The sequence below is a fragment of the Copadichromis virginalis genome, linkage group LG23, assembly GCF_057382275.1.
Source record: "Copadichromis virginalis isolate Kocher_CV1m ecotype Utaka linkage group LG23, C_Virginalis_male_GT1.1, whole genome shotgun sequence".
Classification (NCBI taxonomy): domain Eukaryota; kingdom Metazoa; phylum Chordata; class Actinopteri; order Cichliformes; family Cichlidae; genus Copadichromis; species Copadichromis virginalis.
In genome coordinates, this window is record NC_140639.1 from 2,052,587 (window position 1) to 2,071,060 (window position 18,474).

Below are 18,474 nucleotides of genomic sequence, written 5' to 3' on the forward strand. Positions count from 1 at the left end.
TGTGATGTAATAAAAAGCGTCGCTGTGTCTCAAACTGCGCTTTCCTAAATATTGAGGAAGTGGTTCACGCGGACATTGAGCGCGCGCCACCGCGAGCGCTCACAAGGCTCTGAGATGTGAATAAAGACGAGGAGCGGCTGCGGACGGGCTGGAGACGATGAAGAAATTCAGCCGAAAATAAGTTTGACGGAGAGTGCCCGCTGAGGAGGCCTGGAGCCTGGTGGTTTCTCCTGCTGACAGGCTCTCCCCAAAGAGCCGCAGGTACTGAAACATTTATGCCGACGAGGACTCGGACGGACGGCGCTGTCTGGGCGTTCATCTTCTGGCTTTGACTTCGACAGAGGCGGATTTATCGAACAGCAGCTTTGAATTGTACTGCATCTGTTTGCGTTTTATTACAGGACAGACGGCGCTTTTTATCTTTCCTGGCTGTTCGGAGACCTTGTTTGCTCGGCCAGGTGTTCAAAGAATTATCCAGCCAGCCCTGCTGATGGCAAAGGTACGTACTGCAGATGTGTGCAGCTGTATTTCAGATTATAGGCTAACGCTAATGTGATTGATAAAGTATGTACTAAGTACTCATGTCTTAATCCAAATTTACACCCGAGTGTCGGCTTTATTTATACGGCACATTTAATTACACGTAAACCATAAAACCACAAACCGTGTAGTCAGGCAATAAACCAAACAAGTAGGATACAAGTCAACACAAACACACAGTTATGAACTGTAAGCCTGTCAGAATTTAAATCTTTTGAACCGTAAACACAGATGTAACTGACCTCGGATCAGCAGGCAGCTTGCGCCAAATTACCGAAAGCGCCCTCAGCTGAGATCTGATTCTCAGGACAGTTAAAAGATCTCAACCTGCTCAGGTCTGACTGCGCAACTCAGAGATGCACTGGTGGCCAAACCCTTTGAGTGCGTTATGAACTAATAAAAGGGTTTTTTCCCCAATAAAGTGACTTCAGCACTATTTTGAATTCTATATGTGCGTGTAAGGATTCAGGACGAGCTGAAGTAGTCCTGATGATTCTGATACTGCTGCAGATAGAGTTCTGCGGTATTGCTCCACGGGCAATTTTCTCAGTGAGTTTCATATGAGATTTTTCTAATTTTTGATATATATTTTTTAAAAATGTAACATGCAGTTCCGTTACAAATAATGTTATGGACTTTATTGTGTTTCACAGAAATAGATGATAAATATCAGAGCTGGCACCAGCTCACCGCCGACTCTGTCACTAAATCTGCCATAACATCGAGTCAGTCTGATATCAATCTCCGTTTGAATGAGGTCAAGTTGGCAATCACACGCAATGCGTTCCTGGTAATACAGCCGTAAACTGTGACAGACTGTCAGAAATCACATATCTGTTACTGTCTACGTACACAGAAAAGTTTCTCAGCATCCTTCCTGTTCTGTAGGGATACAACCTGAATACAACCAGCTGGCACTCAGTCGCTGACTCATTCAAACTGACCGCAACATGTTGAGAATCTGTCTGCATTTATAATTTAAACAGCAGTTATTCAACAGTCTCCCAGAGAATGAGTCCAAGTCAGACTGCGACTGTTTGCAGAAAGGTTTCCTCCTGTCAGGCGACCTGTGCAGTTATCTTGCGATCAACTGGATGAATGTGACAAATTTAAGTACAATCAGCACACAGCCACAGATATCTATTTTTTTTAAATTAATTAATCTGTCTAATTGTTTATGCAAGGTGTTGTCCTGTTTTTGCTTGTATGACTGAGCCATTAGTTTGCTTTGAATTAGGACGTTGGCTTTGTCAAGCCAAATGTGTCCAGGAATCTTTTGGCTTTAATGTATTAAACAGCATTAATCGATGTAAAACCTTTGGAAATATCAGGAACTTGCATGAAGGAACAGAGAATCACATGTGTCCTTTTACATTAACAATACTGCCATTAAAGCACTTCAATAGTCATGATTTTAACCTTATTTGAACAAATGAACAAAGGCAAGATGGAAATACTGGCAGTGCAAAATGTCAGAGTTCATATTTATTCAGGGTGGGGACAGAAATGATACATCATAATGTGGCAATATTGTATCAATACAGGGACACTAAATGTTAATATTTTATTAGACAAAATTAAATATTCTGGGAATGCTACGAACAAGACTTCTCATCTCATCCTGAGATGACGTCAACCGAGAAAACTTAAATTTCTTAACTCATGTTTTCTCTACCTTACCATGCAGTGTTTCAAAAATGATGCTCATATGTCACAAACTCTTTGAGAACTTGATGCGTAGGCTATCATTCTCCCCCAAACGGAGGGAGTCTGTCATCGTTTCCATTTGTTTCTCTGTCTGTTTGTTCGCAGTCTGTCCACAGTTTTCAAGATATCGTTCTCAGATTTTGCAGATACCAGTAGCAGATAATAACATTTAATTCTGATGGAAATCAGGCAAAGGTCATTGGTCAATAAAAGGAAATCAGTTGATCATTTCATGGAGGTCCAATATTTGTCGCCGGTAGATATATTTACTAAAATTCTTGGCCAAAAGATCCGACCTCCAAAAAAAGGAAATTCTCATTTTGTTGGTGTATTTTTTACGCCGACCAGAATAAAGTCGACAACCAACCACCAAACCAAGACGGGCTGTGGGTGTCCAAAAGAGATATGTTCAAATGCTTTGGTTTTATGCTGGTTGTTCAGTGGTCTCACAAATCATCACTACGATACACGACAAGTAAAAACGTACAATAACACTTGTGAGTCCTAAAACAGCAAGTTTAGCAAAGCAAACTCAAAGTGTGACTCACAGTCATGGGTCAGTGCCCTTCTCATAATTTTCCTTTGCCTCCTTAGATGAGTTGGGCTGCCGGTACTCAGTGTGTAGCCAAGGGGGATCACAAAAAACCCAAACCTGGAGAACTGCTGTACCGCAAAGGAGACATCCTCACTATTGCTGACACAACCACGGTACCGTCACTCACCGTCATGTTTTACAGATGCTGCAGAGCTTTAGAGGATTTTTATTTGGAAGAAACTGAAACTGATAAAGCGAACGTTGCTCTTTTCTAGAAGAAGGGATGCTACAGAGCCAGACACAACACCACAGGAGAAGAAGGAATCATCAACGCCACCAATGTGCGTGAAAGAGAGGCTCTGCGAGTCGACCCCAGCCTCAGCCTCATGCCGTAAGTCACCTTGTTTTTCTCTCACATGAAGGTACTGAGGGCTCACGTGGGTGTGTTTCCCTCTTGTTTTCACAGCGATCACATGCAGTGTGATGCTCGTCTCTTTATTTAGTTTCCATTGTGGTCAGCCCTTAACTCGTGATCACACATCTTAGACATGCAAACAAACATGGTCTCTGGAGTATTCACCCCAAGTTCCTTTTTCAGAGATGTTAATACCTGAATGCTTGATAAATGTATGTAACCACTTTCCTGCCTGTTGAGTGATTTAAAAAATGTCATATTTGGCATTACGTTCACGAGGAATGATTAGTTTATGCGACTCAGCGTGCGTTGTCTTTCCTCAGCTGGTTTCACGGAAAGATCTCCGGTCCAGAAGCTGTGTCTAAGCTACAGCCAGCCGAGGATGGCCTGTTCCTGGTGCGAGAGAGCATCCGTCATCCTGGCGACTACGTCCTGTGCGTGAGCATCTCCGGAGAGGTCATTCACTACAGGGTCATTTATCAGGACAACAAGCTGACCATCGATAAAACCCAGTATTTCTACAACCTCATCGATATGATAGAGGTAGGAGGAAATGAGCTCACTGGACACGTTTCTGTTACAGATTCTGTTTAACGTGGATACGACTCTATATGTGAAAGAGCTACATGTAGTTTATTAAGTCCACCTTCTGACAGATCCGCCTGCACTCTCTGCACCGTTTATCGATTTACAACATTCAAGATCATTTAATTATCATTATGCAATGCAAGATTGCACAGCTGGAGGTGCAGATCCAGCCGCCCTAAAGTGCATGCAGAATTAAAATTGCCTTGGGGGTTCAGCTAGTAATGCTTATGAAATTATCTGGAAGGAGGACACAAGCTTAACCGTCCACTCATAATTCAATTCATGCGTATCCTCCTTCTCCCCAGGGGAAAGTCACCTGACTGGCTTTCTGTTCAGCTTTTTTTTTAAATAAAAAATTGGATGATTTCCTCACTCCAGCCTTTCCAAAATAAAGAGCCTGCACTTGAGGGAAACAGTAATGTGGCACTGCCAGTGTTCCTAGTTAGCACCAGCTAATTAGCTTTGACCATAAAATAAGGGCGATGGGAATGCTGGCAAGAAAGGAAGAGAAAGAGGAGTGCTATCAAAATCCCCTAAGATGAGAAGAACGTGTGCACCAAAATTCATTGCAGTATTATTGTCTCAGTCTCCGTTTAATAGACACTGCAGGCCTGCTGTATTCAAGCTGTTTGTCAGCCTGAAGCCTCATCAGTGTATCATCAGTGACAGCAGAGGAAAAATATATTTAGTTCTCGTGTCAAAATCAGGATGAGATAATCAAATTCAGCCCTTTTATGGTTTATCAGCATTGAGCCGGTCTTTGTGTGAGGGTGCAGTCAGAGTTTGGAGACTCCACAGAGATGGCAGCACTCGTTCAGCAGCTTATCAGAGAGCTACAGATGGCTCCAGGCCTGAGTCAGACCAGCTGACTTACTCCTGCAGGAAAAGGAAGAACGGCCAAATATTTGAGCTGGATTGTTTGTCCGGTGCTCATAGAGCAGTATGTCACATAATCTATTATATTTGTATAATACATCGAGTTCAGTGCTGGATTTAATTCAGTATTGCTCTTTGTGGAGTGCAGTCTATTCATAGGACTACCCTTTATGTGTTTGCACTTAAACCTACAGCTGTGGCCACATTTAGGTTTCCTGAATTACTAAGATGAGTTATTTTTTCACAGCTCTCTGTTCAAGTTTAAGTGAGATTTTTCCATCTTAACCCCCCCCAAAAATGTACTTGATCTTAATGAGTCAGTAATTCACAGGTAAACCAAGCATGATCACATGGGGTGGAAAATAAGATAAAAAGCTGAAATTGTGTTGACTGAATCTTCCATCTTTGCAGTTCTATTCAAAGAACAAAGGCTCGATCGCTACGACTCTTCTGAAACCCAAACAGAAACAGGGAACCAAGTCAGCTGAGTTGGAGCTGTCTAAAAGTAAGTTTAACATCAGTATGTGCTTCCTAAGAAAAGAGGTGAGCTGCTGTGTGGGGATGAGTCATGTATGTGAAGTATTTATAGCAATGATAATGGAAACATGCGTGAGAGGTTATCTTCTTTACGTATGTGCTCATTTTAGGTGGATGGCTGTTGGACATTGAGAAGCTCACTCTGGGAGAGAATATCGGCGAAGGGGAGTTTGGTGGTGAGTTTTCGGTTTTAATTTCCCTTTAAAAAGCATCAGGAACGGCAGATAGTTAAAGATGCAATAGGTTGGTTAAACGGCGAGTGTGTGATTCAACCTCCAGCTGTTTATGAAGGGGTGTACATGGGCCAGAGGGTGGCAGTGAAGACCATTAAATGTGATGTCACAGCTCAGGCGTTCCTGCAGGAGACCACAGTTATGACGTGAGTCCCAAGATTTCTGCAAATTCTGACAATATTGAAAACAACACGAGTGAAAAAGAATGAATGCATTGTGATCTTGTTTTAAATGTAATGCATCTGTAAGCCTGCATTTCCCGTTATGCTGCTAAATTCTTATTTTTAACGTGGACTCACTTCTTCCAGGAAGCTGCAGCATAAAAATCTGGTGCGGCTGTTGGGAGTCATCCTTCACAAAGGGCTTCACATTGTCACAGAGCTCATGACTAAGGTACAGCCAACATGTTTACAATTAGCAGTTTATCATTGGCCCCATATATGAAGGAAGACAACAACCACCGGTCGCAGTTTTAGTCAATAGATTACCAAGCAAGATTTATAAACAGCGATATTTGACACGTAGAGCTGGTTCCACCGTTTTGCAGCTGCGTTTGAGAAAGTGAATAAGAGAGATGGTATTGGTGGGGTCCGACCACTGAGAGCTTTAAAAACCAATGATAGAAAATCTTAAACTGAATTCTAATATGAACAGGAAACCAGTATCAGTGATACAATCTTGGTTCTAGCACCAGTTAAAAGTCTAGCTCCAGCATTTTGAACTAGAGAGTGAAAAACAGTGAATTACAAAAGTCAAGCGTAGATGAACCAAAGGCATGAATAACGTGTAAATAAATATTAGGCAACGATAAAGGTAAAGTCAGCATAACTGTGAAACATAGAGGAAGTAAAACTAGTATGTGAGTCACCGGTGGGGAGCTTCAGGTTGTTTTCTCACAGATCGTTTCATTGATTGTTACGCTGAAAGTTCATTTTCAGGCTGTGCTGGTGTAAATAAACAGCTGGGCTAAGCAACTAAAGATAAATGTGGTGCAAAAAGCTTTTGTGCAGCAGGTGGTGAGGAAACATGAAAACGTCATCGTTTGCAACGTTGGGTCTACTTTGACAGCCTCAGCCTTTCTCCCATATTTAATATGTATGTTTGAACATTACACACTTTGTTTGATTTGACTTTTTTGAGCGCTGCGTGTTTGTCTGTTGCAGGGAAACCTCGTTAACTTTCTCAGGACACGGGGGCGTTCGGTTGTAAACTCTGTTCAGCTGCTTCGCTTTTCTCTGTGAGTGCGAACATCAAAAATGGCCTTTCATTAGCAAAATCTATAGTGTGTGCATCAGAGCACAGATTGTTAATCAGTCTGCTGTACAGCGTGTGTGTTTAATAGTGTATTTTTAATATTTTTTTATATGTGTGTGTCTGTTGTTAGTGATGTGTGTGAGGGGATGGATTACCTGGAGTCAAAGAAGCTGGTTCACAGAGATCTGGCAGCTCGTAATGTCCTAATTTCTGATGACAATGTAGCCAAGGTGAGCGACTTCGGCCTAACCAAAGTGGATTCCAAGGTGTCAGATAAAGCCAAACTGCCGGTGAAATGGACGGCACCTGAAGCGCTAAAGAAAGAGGTCAGTTTAAGAAGGAATGCACTATGCTCGTCTTTTACATGTTTTTTGGATAAATTCTAAAATATTACTTATCAAATTAAAGAATCAATCAAATTAAAGACAGGAAGGACTAAACTGATTTAAAAAGTATGTCCTAATAGAAAGCTGCTTTACATTTTGCACATTTTTGTCCTCATCCGGCAGAAATTCAGCACAAAGTCAGATGTTTGGAGTTACGGCATTCTTCTGTGGGAGATCTTCTCATACGGTCGTCAGCCTTACCCCAAGATGGTAAGTAGCACCAGTGCAGTCTGCTATCAGTGTATATGTGTGTGTTTACAGTGGTGCTTTACACGCATGTTAGTTGTGGTCATTACTCAAAAAACAAAAGTGTTACACATTACTTGTTAATTTTCTTAAAAGCATTACTTTACTTTCACCGTACTCACCAATGAACACGATAAACCTGAGACTACAGTTTTACACACCAACACAAACCCCTGTCAGAATCAGGATGCACCAGTTTTACATGTAAACACAAAGCAAAGATGAAATCCAGCCCACAAAGACACTTTAAAGGTGATTCTACTTTAGAAACGTGAATATGTAGAAACAGCATGCCTTAGCGTTAGCATGCTGTCTGTGCAGATGCTAGCAAATAGTCAAAGCTGTGTTAGCAGCATAATGGGACTGGTTTGGTTACGGACAGTTTGTATTTCGTGCTCTTGTCTTTTTGTGCAGTAAAAGTGTAATGTCTATGTTGCTGTGTAGATCAGTCCACCAGTTCCTCCTCTGAGCGCACAATTTCAAATCAGCTGATTGTTGTGTTACTGTGTTACAAAAAAATTGAATTTGATTGCTCTAACTTTACAGCATGTAGAGAAAAACCTGCTCTCTGAACTTGTGCAGTACAGGAAGCTGCAAAGAGCAAACAGACAGATTGTGAAAGGGAGGAACCACGCTGCTTAAACACAGCCTTGTTTATCACTCTAATCCCCGTCAGGTAATGATCCCCGACCTCCAAGGTGATTTGCATCTTAGCAGTTTAGTGAGGAAGCTGGGATCAGTAGGATCAGGCAGAATTAAACACCGAGTCCTCCATCTCTTTTCCATCGTACTTCAGGTGGTGTCTTTTGATTACCTACCAATTACAGCTTGTTTAACAAATACACGGGTTGATTATTTAAGTAAGTTTGTTTTAGCTTCAATTAAACACTACATCTAATTAGTTAACACTTGGCAAAGAGCACAAACTAACAACGAGAGTGTAATTGTGTCTGTGTGAACTCCACTATGCAGTACAGACAAAACTCTGCTCACGTTATCTTGAAGACAGCCTCCACTGAGAGAATGACAAGTCTTCATTGCAGGTTGTAAATTGTTATATTTAAGGCTGGTTTACCCACGGGTGGGTTAGGGTCAGATTGATATCAGCAGTGGTCATGTTCATGGTGAACCTCACTATAATGTGTCTGACACTGAAGGAACCAGAACTTTGTTTGTTGTGATAACTGTATCTGTATTTATAGAGTAGAAATACATGAGCTCTGACACAAAGGCTACGTTTACCTACGTGCATTAAATGGTTGAAGACTTCAGTCTTTGCTAAATTAGTAAACACCATTTAGCATGCAGGGTGAGCAGCTTCCTTCACAGTTGATGTGAAGCACATTGGCACTGCTGGGAGGAGCATGTGTTTGACTTAAATATGACTATTGAGGTTACAGGTTTGGTGTTTTGGCTATGCTGTGTTATCTGAGCGGCTCTTTTCTAGCTCCTTCAGTTGAATTCGAGGATAAAAGCAAAGAAGAAAGCCTGAAGATTGTTCATATATTTAGGGCTGTTCGATATAACCATATATATCTGATGACGATATAAAAACGTCCATCGTTTCATTTTATGCTATCGTTTGTTTCGTGGTGTCACAAAATAAACTGTTTACAGCAATATTTGTTCATGGTTCTGATGTCACTGTAGTGTTTATATTAATTTCTTAAAGTTCTCTCTTTCTCTTATATTTAATATAACCACACCACGGACGGACAAGCGCCTGTTTTTATGCGTTGTCGTTAGCAACAACTACAGTAACAGCATCGCGTGTCCGCTTGTTTATGTTCCACGTAAACCTTTCACAATAAAGCTCAAGATCCTGTTGAGACTTTTCAAAATAAACTGAATCACGTGAAAGATGCAGATTATTTACGGATGAGAATTAAAAAAGAGCCGCCAGCAGCACGCCGTGTAATAAATACTCACAAAGAAAACGGCGCCGTTACAACTTATGTCTAAAAATCTATCGTTTCAGCATCGGTTAAAACACTCGACTCCAGCTACACGACGCGCAGCTGGAAACACTTCACGCAAGTCGAGCTGCCCGAGATTCACAGAATTTACAGAAAATGTTCCATTGTTGTGATTTATATGGTTATCGGACGATAGATGTCTCATATCGGGATATGAGGTTTTGGTCATATCGCACAGCCCTACATATATTCCCTCTTTTTAGTCCAGTAGTTGTTGAAGTTGTTAACTATTGCCATACTGGCTCGGACATCTTCTGGCTTAACAAGCTCGATGTCAGGACATACTGATGAGAAGTAAGTCATTGTTCCCCAACCGAGAACATCTCATTTTCCATGTATGTGTCTGTAACAAGACAGGGAATTGATGTAATACCAGCTGACCCAGTAAGAGCTGTTATAGCCAGTGCATATGGGAACTATGGATAAGCAGAAGACCCACATTTACACTGACTATGAAGTACTTGGTTGCCTCGCGCAGTAACATCTGGAGATCCAGAGGCTACGCCACAATGGGAATAATAATAATGAGTAATGAGTCGCCTCTGGTAGAAGATGCAGCTGAACTACAGGATGGAGATTGTGGCCAGACTCAAAGCATCCACACAACCAAGGGCACCACTGCCCCAGCTTACAGATGAACTCACAGATGCTTGCAGACATGAGCGCACAGCTCAACTCACTATCATCAACACCAGATTCAGTCAAACTAATATTTACCACTGCCACAGAAACCAGAACCACAATGCAGGAGGAAACATCTATGAGTACATCAGGAATCTGTCCCCAAGAGATCGGCTGCTCCAAGAGTACCTCGGGCAGCTGAAAAAAAGGCAGCGACAGAGAGAGGTAGCTCAAGAAATCTACCAGTGGCTAGAAAAAGCTGGCCTAATGGACAACACAGCCGGTGCCAGGACGGGCCCAAGACACCAGATCCACGGAGGCAGGAGTCTACCACAACTGACAGGACCCAAGTTACTGGCTGTGCAAAGGTGCTTTGGAGATATTGAACGTATAATAGTGGAATTTCAGATACAAGCTGGGACAGTGTACAGGAACGTCTGTGTCACATACGGATTAGAAGTCCCAAAGTCCTGATGAGGTGGTTGAGAACAACAGGGTTAAGGTATTGGGACCTAATGTTCCAGACAAACAAGCAGCTGCTGGTCAGCCAAGCAGACATAGTGGTTGTTGAGAATCCCAGTGAACAGAAACATTAGGTAGAAGGAGCACAAGCCCCATGGGCTGAGGAACATCTGAAGGGGAAAGCCGAGTGGTCAAAACCCGAAAACCTGCTCCACAGCGCTCATGGCTTCAAACTTGGTCAACAACAGGTCTTTCATTTACAGCAGACCTTCCCAAAGTGTGGGGCCCGCCCCCTAGGGGGGGCGCAGAGCTATTGCTGGGGGGGGGACAACAACGCTTGGACTCTGCTAGCACGGGCGCCCACAGAAACGCAAAGCAGGAGATGAAGCGTCGCTGAATATGTTTCCAAACCAACTTCATTCTAAGCCAAAGACGAGAAAATATGGTGAATAGGGCTGCCACAAACGATTATTTTGATAGTCGACTAGTCAGCGATTACTTTTGCGATTAGTCGACTAATCAGATCATCATCCATTGAACATACAGCGTACAGCTTATTGCACCAGCAGCATCTGCTCTTATATAACTATCATTAGCTTTCAGCTTTAAGTGTTTAAGGTATGTGCTAACTAAAAATAAAGACAAGATGATAGTTTATTAAATTGTAATGAAATTTGCAGATTGTTTCAGTGAAGTTTAATAAACTCCTTGCTATCTAAACTATAACAGGACACCGGAGTAAATTCTGGAGCATCTCACACTTCTGATAATCAGCTGTCTGCTTGACGTTTATTCAGCTGTGTAAAAACTATAACTTTAATCTCATCCAAACCGATTTACTCAGGAACAAATAAAATACTAAAAAAAGCCAAACAATAACATTGTTAAGTTATCTAAGTGACTCATATATCATGTTTAACCTGAATAGTGAAAGACGGCGGTGGGTTTGAAAACGATTTGCCGGGAGTCCGGTGTTCTCACGGCTCTAGTGAGCCTAGCCCCCGGCTAGCTATCGAGCTAGTGGGTAACAGACGTCTCCGAAAACGTCGGAGCGCTTTTGAAAATATGTGGTGTCCTGATAAACTGAGCAGATATTTGAGGTTTACACAGCTACATTCTCGCCTGAAAATATGTTAAACGTTTATTTTGTGACCCAGAAAGAATAATAAGAGTAATATTAAAACTAACTAGCTGCCGCCATTGTTGGAAACTAAGCAGGGCCGCGCTATGAATTCTGGGACACAGTTTCTTCTTCTTCGGGGTTTAACGGCAGCTGGCATCCTTGGACATGCAGTGCTGCCATCTTCTGTTTCAGTCCGTTATTACACTCTTAAATCCTGCTACTTATTCCTGCGTCTTTTGTGATCTTACAAAGCTTCAAACGACGCGTCGACTATTAAATCAGTCGTCGACGATTTTGATAGTCGACGTAATCGTGACTAGTCGACTAATCGTGGCAGCCCTAATGGTGAAGCAAATCTGCCCTTTGGCTTCACCTGCACAGGTGCCGAGGTAGGTCTCCCTGCAGGGTTGGTTTTCCCTGGGTTCTCCAAATCACAGACAAACAGGATCCCACATTCTTGATTTTTAGTTCACAAACACTTGTTGTAATGACTAACTACTCCTGACAGTTTGGAGATGTTTGCTCTTTATACAGTAAAGTTACAGCGGGATACAAATAACATCAGGCTGATCCTGCCACGATTTGTTCCCCCTGTCTAAATCACAGACAAACAGGATCCCACAGCTGTTTATGTTTTTAAACCCATTTTGCACAGAGAGACATTTTTAAAAAAAAAAATTATTGATAGCAATGTTGAACATTATTACACAGGAAAAAACAACTACATGTAAAATAATGACACCGTGACGCCTCTGCCTTTGTAAATAGAGGGACAGTAACTGAGTGTTTATATGTAAGCGTGTAAAACCTGAAGATAGAGACAAAATACTGTTAATCTGCTATTCTGCAATTCCTCTCATGTAAACAATGACGTGGCCACAGCGTGACCCGAATAAAGGCACGTACCTTTGACGTTGCCTGACGAACTCTGTGTTCCTTGTCCACACGTAAACGCAAAAAAAGGAGTTTTAAAAAAATCTGTTTTCGGTGATTCGAAACATCGTTTACGTGGACGACACAGCTGCGTTTTCAAAAATACCCGTGTAGGTGCGGACGCAGCGTAAAAGAGTTTGTAGTTTATTTTCTTACTACCTGCAGGTTACTTGTATTTGCTTAATTGTTCACTAAATGTTTGAGGTGTGAAATAAACCGCAATTGAGTAAATGTGGGTGTGTGTGGTTGGAGGATGTGTTTGTGTGTGTGTGTGTGCGCGCGCGAGGGGGGGGGGGCGCGAACATTTTTCTGTAAAACAAAGGGGGGCCAGCGAAAAAGTTTGGGAACTGCTGATTTACAGTGTTGATTTACGCACACTGTACATCCCACGGCGCCTTTGCGGGTTCCTGACATGCAACGTAAATAGAAACTCAAGCTTCTTTCGGCTTTTGGCTTCTCCTTGGAGGAAGGGCAAGCATGTGGTTGTTTGTCCTCTCTGACCTGCACTATATCAAGATGTGGTTAATTGGCTGATGCGCTTGAGGTGTGTCACTTACCTCAGCCGACCCTACTCCCTAAATCCTTCTGCCTCACCTCTTCCCTGACAGCCTGGCCAAAACCTGCACTCCACCCCCACAGTGGTTTTGTTGTTGCTTCACATCAACAGTGCAGGTGTCCGTCCCTCAGTGCTTTAAATACAACAGACAATGATTGCAGTTCTGCATAAAGTGCAGCTATCATTGTTTAAGTTTGGATTGTTTCTTAATACTCTGCAATTGATTTTAGTCACCATGAAAACCCGTTTAACACATTTAATGTAGTAATCTTCTGAGGTAATCACTTCCTATGTCAAACATTTTCCCATTGCTCCTCTGCTTTAGTCTCTGCAGGAGGTGAAAGACAAAGTGGAACAAGGCTATCGCATGGAAGCTCCAGAAGACTGTCCTCCAAGTGTTTACTCCCTGATGAGGGTTTGCTGGGAGCAGGAACCTCGGAAAAGACCCGGATTTCACAAGCTGAGGGAGAAACTGGACCGAGAGATGGAAAAACTCAGCCCGGGCTCTGGGTCAAAGTCTCAAGATCAGACCGGATCTTGATCCTGAATTATTGCCCTGCAGTCTGGGATACAAATACAAGCTGTTGGACCGTTGAGTTTTAGAGCCACAAGAGTTTTACTGAGAGAAAAGACCATGAACTCTGATCATGAATGTATGTGATGCAAAATGGTTGGAGCCATGACTACACCAAACTTCACCTTTTGGGTCTCGATGGCCTACCTAACCTGATAAACTACGGAATAAACCGTGAAACGCTTGACTTTTGTCACGACAGCTGTTGGATGGATTGCAATAATATTTAGTGCAGATATTTATGTTCCTCTCAGGATGGATTGTTATAATTTTGGTAAACCCTTAAAGCAACACTATGTACATTTTGCAGAGCAGTAACAACAGAGTGGTGTTTACAGGATTCAGCCTGTCTGAGTTTCTGCTTCTTTTATAGCCGGTTGTCAGTTTTAGGGGTTTTGAAAGAATATGTGTACTCCGAGTCCAGATTAAGCAGCTTTCACTGTCCACAGAAAGAGGACAGGAGCTTTCAGGTCACATGTCTAAGAGGACACAAACAGAGAACAAAATATCTGCGCAGGGACGAGACTGTGACTCTGATGTACCTGTAAGGAGCTCATTTGGTTGCTCTTCATTATACAGGCACTGATTTATGGTGCAATTTCCCCAAATTTGTCATTTTTTCCTGAAATTAGGGTCAAATTTTCAGTATTTGAAATACACGAGCATTTACTTCCAGTAGAAAAAGAAAATAACAACTTTAAGATTTTTTTAATGGGTGCCTTTAGAGATATTTAAGAAATTCTACTTAGGGACCAAATAATATCTTGGACAAATGCTGTTATAGTCAATTATTGTTACGGGCTAAGCTAGCTTTCAAAAGCAGCTCTCTTATTTATAATCCTATAATCTTATAATATAATCTTATCCATCTTATCTTTTAAGATAACTCCTGAAACACCACTTAATTGGTCAGAGTAATTTTTTTCTTTCATTCTTGTTGATTTTTGTCCTTTAGGCCTTCGTGCATTACTCATCAGCCATTTCAGGTCAGAAGCATCTCTTCTAACTGGGAGTGCATGCCAAACCTGTAAACACAACTCAAGCATATTAAAGAGAAATCCCCAAAATAACGTGTGATTACAGAGTAACAACAGGAAACCTTCACAACACGAGGAACTCATTACATTTCTTTTCAAAGGGACTCAAGAATTTAAACCAGCAAACAGAAATTAGACCCTAAATTCAGAAAAATCATATTTTTAAATCTATGGAACAACTGCATGTGTTTCTTTCATGTTCTATTTATTAAAGTGCACATATGACCTGTTTTTCACCACGTGATTGTCAGCTGTGATTTTTTTTTTTTTAGTTTAGAGATTTCTTGGTATTACTAAAAGCAAATCTTGGAGCAAAATGCAGCCTCTTTTTGGATTATTGTTGTGTCACACGACCAAATTTAAGATGTCATTTGATTTAAGTCTTGGTAAGCCTGGTACTGTCCCAAGAGACGAATCGCAAATTGAGGCTTGATCCTCCATCTCTTGTTATCCTTGTTATCCTCTGCGATTTGTTCAATCTGCTCTGTGTAACAGGATGAGCAGCAATTTTCTGCGAAAGGATTTATAAAAGAAGCAAATGTTGAAATGTGCTTCCTCTGCTGAGAATGATTTAAACATAATTGAAAGGTTTTTTCACGAGCATCACATGTTTTTCTGCTCGTGTGTGTTTAGGTGTGACTGAGCTTTCATCCAGGTGTCCATATGTCGCTGGGTGAGCTGATACGTTTTTCTCAGAGAACCTAAAGCTTTCTAAGGTGCACGTTCTAGTAACACTTAGCCAACAGCTAATCTGCTGAAGCAGAATTGATAGGGACTCAGCTGTTGGCTTCAGCTGTTCCAGGATAGGGAAAGTTAGGCGCACAATACCATGCAGTCCCACATTTTTGTTCCTAACTCTCTGACCTCACATGAGAGCTTGAAGCATTGACTTTCAGCTTTGCACAGGCTGCAGTCCTCCAATTAAAACGTAACCATCTCATATTGGGCAAATTAGCTGTAACGCCCTCATATTTCTGTTTGCAGAGCCTTTTTGTCTGTAGTCTAAATTTTGTTTGTATTTGTATTGTATTTGAATTTTCCAGCTTCATTAAGAATTTCTAAAACAAAACAAAAAAACAGTTTTTAAGCTATAGTGTTAAATATGGCTGTAACAACCGTCAAATTAAATGTCTTGACACATGACAAATCATCCAAATCACAAAAAAGCTGGATAAATGATGAAGTTTCTCCCACTGAATACGCTACGTCCAGATGAACGGAATCAACTTTTTCCTGAACCCTCAACATAAAGATTAAAGCTCCGGTGTCATCATTGCTTCCTTTCAGAATATAATTTGCTGGAATGTACATCAAAAACGAGACACGTGTATTAACAGTCGCGCTACAAACATTTCTGGGGGCATCAGATTTGTTGCGTATACATAATGTTTTGTCATGTGTGATGCGTTAACATCAAAGGGAGCTGAAGCCATATCTGCTTTCTAACATACACGTAGAGCTAGCTCAAAATTTGGCTAAAGTCAATGATAAATGAATGAATCATACAACACAAATAGTTACATTGTTATTAGTAATAGTTTAATGTCTTGCTGTTGTCCTGGAAACTGTGTGAACGTTAGTCCAGTGGTCTTATTGAATAATATTAATAATGATTATTGTTATTATTACTTTGCATCAACCAGAGACAACATTCACTGCTTTGGTTGCCGGTGTCCCTGCGGCTCCTAATACACTAATAACTTATATGGACGTTTGGTGAATCCACTGGTACTTTTCCATGTGGACTTTAATTCGCCGTGCATGTGTTAGTGAACAATCCCCGGTTTCTGCCCCACCCAACAATCTGTATAGGTTCAGCAGTGTGAAAAGGGATCATGGGGACTGACCTAAGAGGGTTTATCTTGGAGTGATTTAAGTGGATTGTGGTCAGTTCAGATGGTCTAAGGTCAGAATCGATGCACCAACCAAGCTCCTTGAACCAATTGAGGTATTAGACATAAGATGCTCTTCATAGAAAAAGCTATCATCCTCGCAGCTACAAATTCCAGGAAAACCACTTTTCTCTGCAATTAACTATAACCCCATCCAACCGTGTGCCATCGGGCTCAGTGATATGCTTATAAAGTGAAAATATTTTGTTTGTGGTTCTGTGTGTTAGATCATTAACATTTAAACTGGGGGCGATCGTGGCTCAAGAGTTGGCAGTTCGTCTTGTAATCGGAAGGTTGCCGGTTCAAATTCAAATTTTATTTGTCACGTACACAGTCATACACAGTACGATATGCAGTGAAATGCTTAGACAACTGCTCGTGACCTAAAGAAAAAAAAAAGGAAAAGGCTATGAATAAGATAGGAAATAAATATGAAAAATTAAAAAGGGTAAATTTAACTAGGAAGGAATAAAATATAAAAAATTAAGGTTAAAAAATGAAATAACTGTACAACACAAATTAGAATGAAGGGTAAATGTAACTGGGAAAGAATAAGATAAATATATAAATTAAAGTTGAAAATAAAATAACTGTACAACAAAATACACAATACACAGTATAGAAATATATAACTATATAAGGCTCAGTCTCGGTCGTTGTGTCCTTGGGCGAGACACTTCACCCGTTGCCTGGTGGTGGTCAGAGGGCCCGGTGGCGCCAGTGTCCGGCAGCCTCGCCTCTGTCAGTGCGCCCCAGGGTGGCTGTGGCTACAATGTAGCTGCCATCACCAGTGTGTGAATGTGTGTGTGACTGAATGTAGTGTAAAGCGCTTTGGGTCCTTAAGGACTAGTAAAGCTATACAAATACAGGCCATTTACCATCTCTGTAGAGTTTTGCTTCATATTTTCAGAAATATTCAACCGCAGCATGGATACGAGCTTCTGTGTTATTCTGTCTATCAGGAGTGCCAGACTCTGAGAGCTGTGATGTTGGGATAGACATCCATAGGTCTGGGTGTGTTTTAGACGTTTGGTGAATCCACTGGTACTTTTCCATGTGGACTTTAATTCGCCGTGCATGTGTTAGTGAACAACAGAGATGGGCAGTAATGCGTTACTTGTAACGCGTTACTGTAATCTGATTACTTTTTTCGAGTAACGAGTAAAGTAAGGGATTACTATTGCAAAAACGGTAATTAGATTACCGTTACTTTCCCGTAGGAACGCTGCGTTACTGCGTTACTAAAACCGTGATTTTTTGCGAGAATGTCTCATGACAGTGACGTAAGTGAGTGCGACGTTCGTGACAACAGCTGTGTGCAGATCAACAATGGATCATATCTCGAGTGCAGAGAGAGTATGAGCGTGCAGCGTTTAAAGCGTGGAAGTACTGACCTTACTTTGAGTTTGATTCCATAAAAAGGGACAAAAACATTAGTGTCCGCTGTGCGTGGGAAGAAAACTTCTTTTTACAGCGAAAAAAACCCCTAAACTTCCAACAAGCACCGAGTAGCTACGACGTAATGGGAAACTCACAGAGAAACTCACGGATTCTTCCACTGACCGCGGCACACCTGCACCAGGGTAACCCTCCGCCTACCCTAGTCCTGCTTTACAGGTGAAAATAGAGCAACAGGACCGCTGAGTCTTTGACTTTATTTATTTTCTGCTGTGTTTCACTTGCATCTATTTGAAAGACTGAGTGTAAACACAAAAAAGATTTTATTTTATGTGCTGGAATGTGCAGAAAATAGGTTTAAATGTTAAACTAATTTCTTCCAGTCAGAGAATGTTGCAGATAATTAAATTTTTGCTTGATGCATAAAGTTAAAAGATTAAAACTAATAAAACAAGTTTTAAAAAGGGACTTTTCCATTTGATTACATTTTGTATGATGGATTATGTAGAAAAAGTAGAATTGGGCTGAAAGATCTATCACTTTATCACCTACTCAGGTTGTAAATTGTGTTTTTAAAAAGTAACT

At 41.3% G+C, this 18,474-nt stretch overlaps 1 protein-coding gene across 2 annotated transcripts; it reads left to right on the forward strand.

The window, feature by feature from the left end:
- Positions 1–176: 176 nt before the first annotated feature.
- Positions 177–14,920, forward strand: matk (megakaryocyte-associated tyrosine kinase). Of its 2 annotated transcripts, XM_085449517.1 has the most exons (13): positions 177–261; positions 402–499; positions 2,842–2,955; positions 3,058–3,173; positions 3,521–3,740; positions 5,073–5,166; positions 5,309–5,374; positions 5,478–5,577; positions 5,740–5,824; positions 6,595–6,668; positions 6,816–7,011; positions 7,195–7,281; positions 13,314–14,920. In XM_085449517.1, exons 2-13 carry the CDS (start codon positions 491–493, stop codon positions 13,527–13,529), a joined length of 1,377 nt encoding a protein of 458 aa, XP_085305643.1. In that variant the 5' UTR covers positions 177–261; positions 402–490; the 3' UTR covers positions 13,530–14,920. The 2 variants fall into 2 exon arrangements, with proteins under 2 accessions (XP_085305643.1, XP_085305644.1); XM_085449518.1 differs by lacking the exons at positions 177–261; positions 402–499 and adding an exon at positions 945–1,089.
- Positions 14,921–18,474: the final 3,554 nt, after the last annotated feature.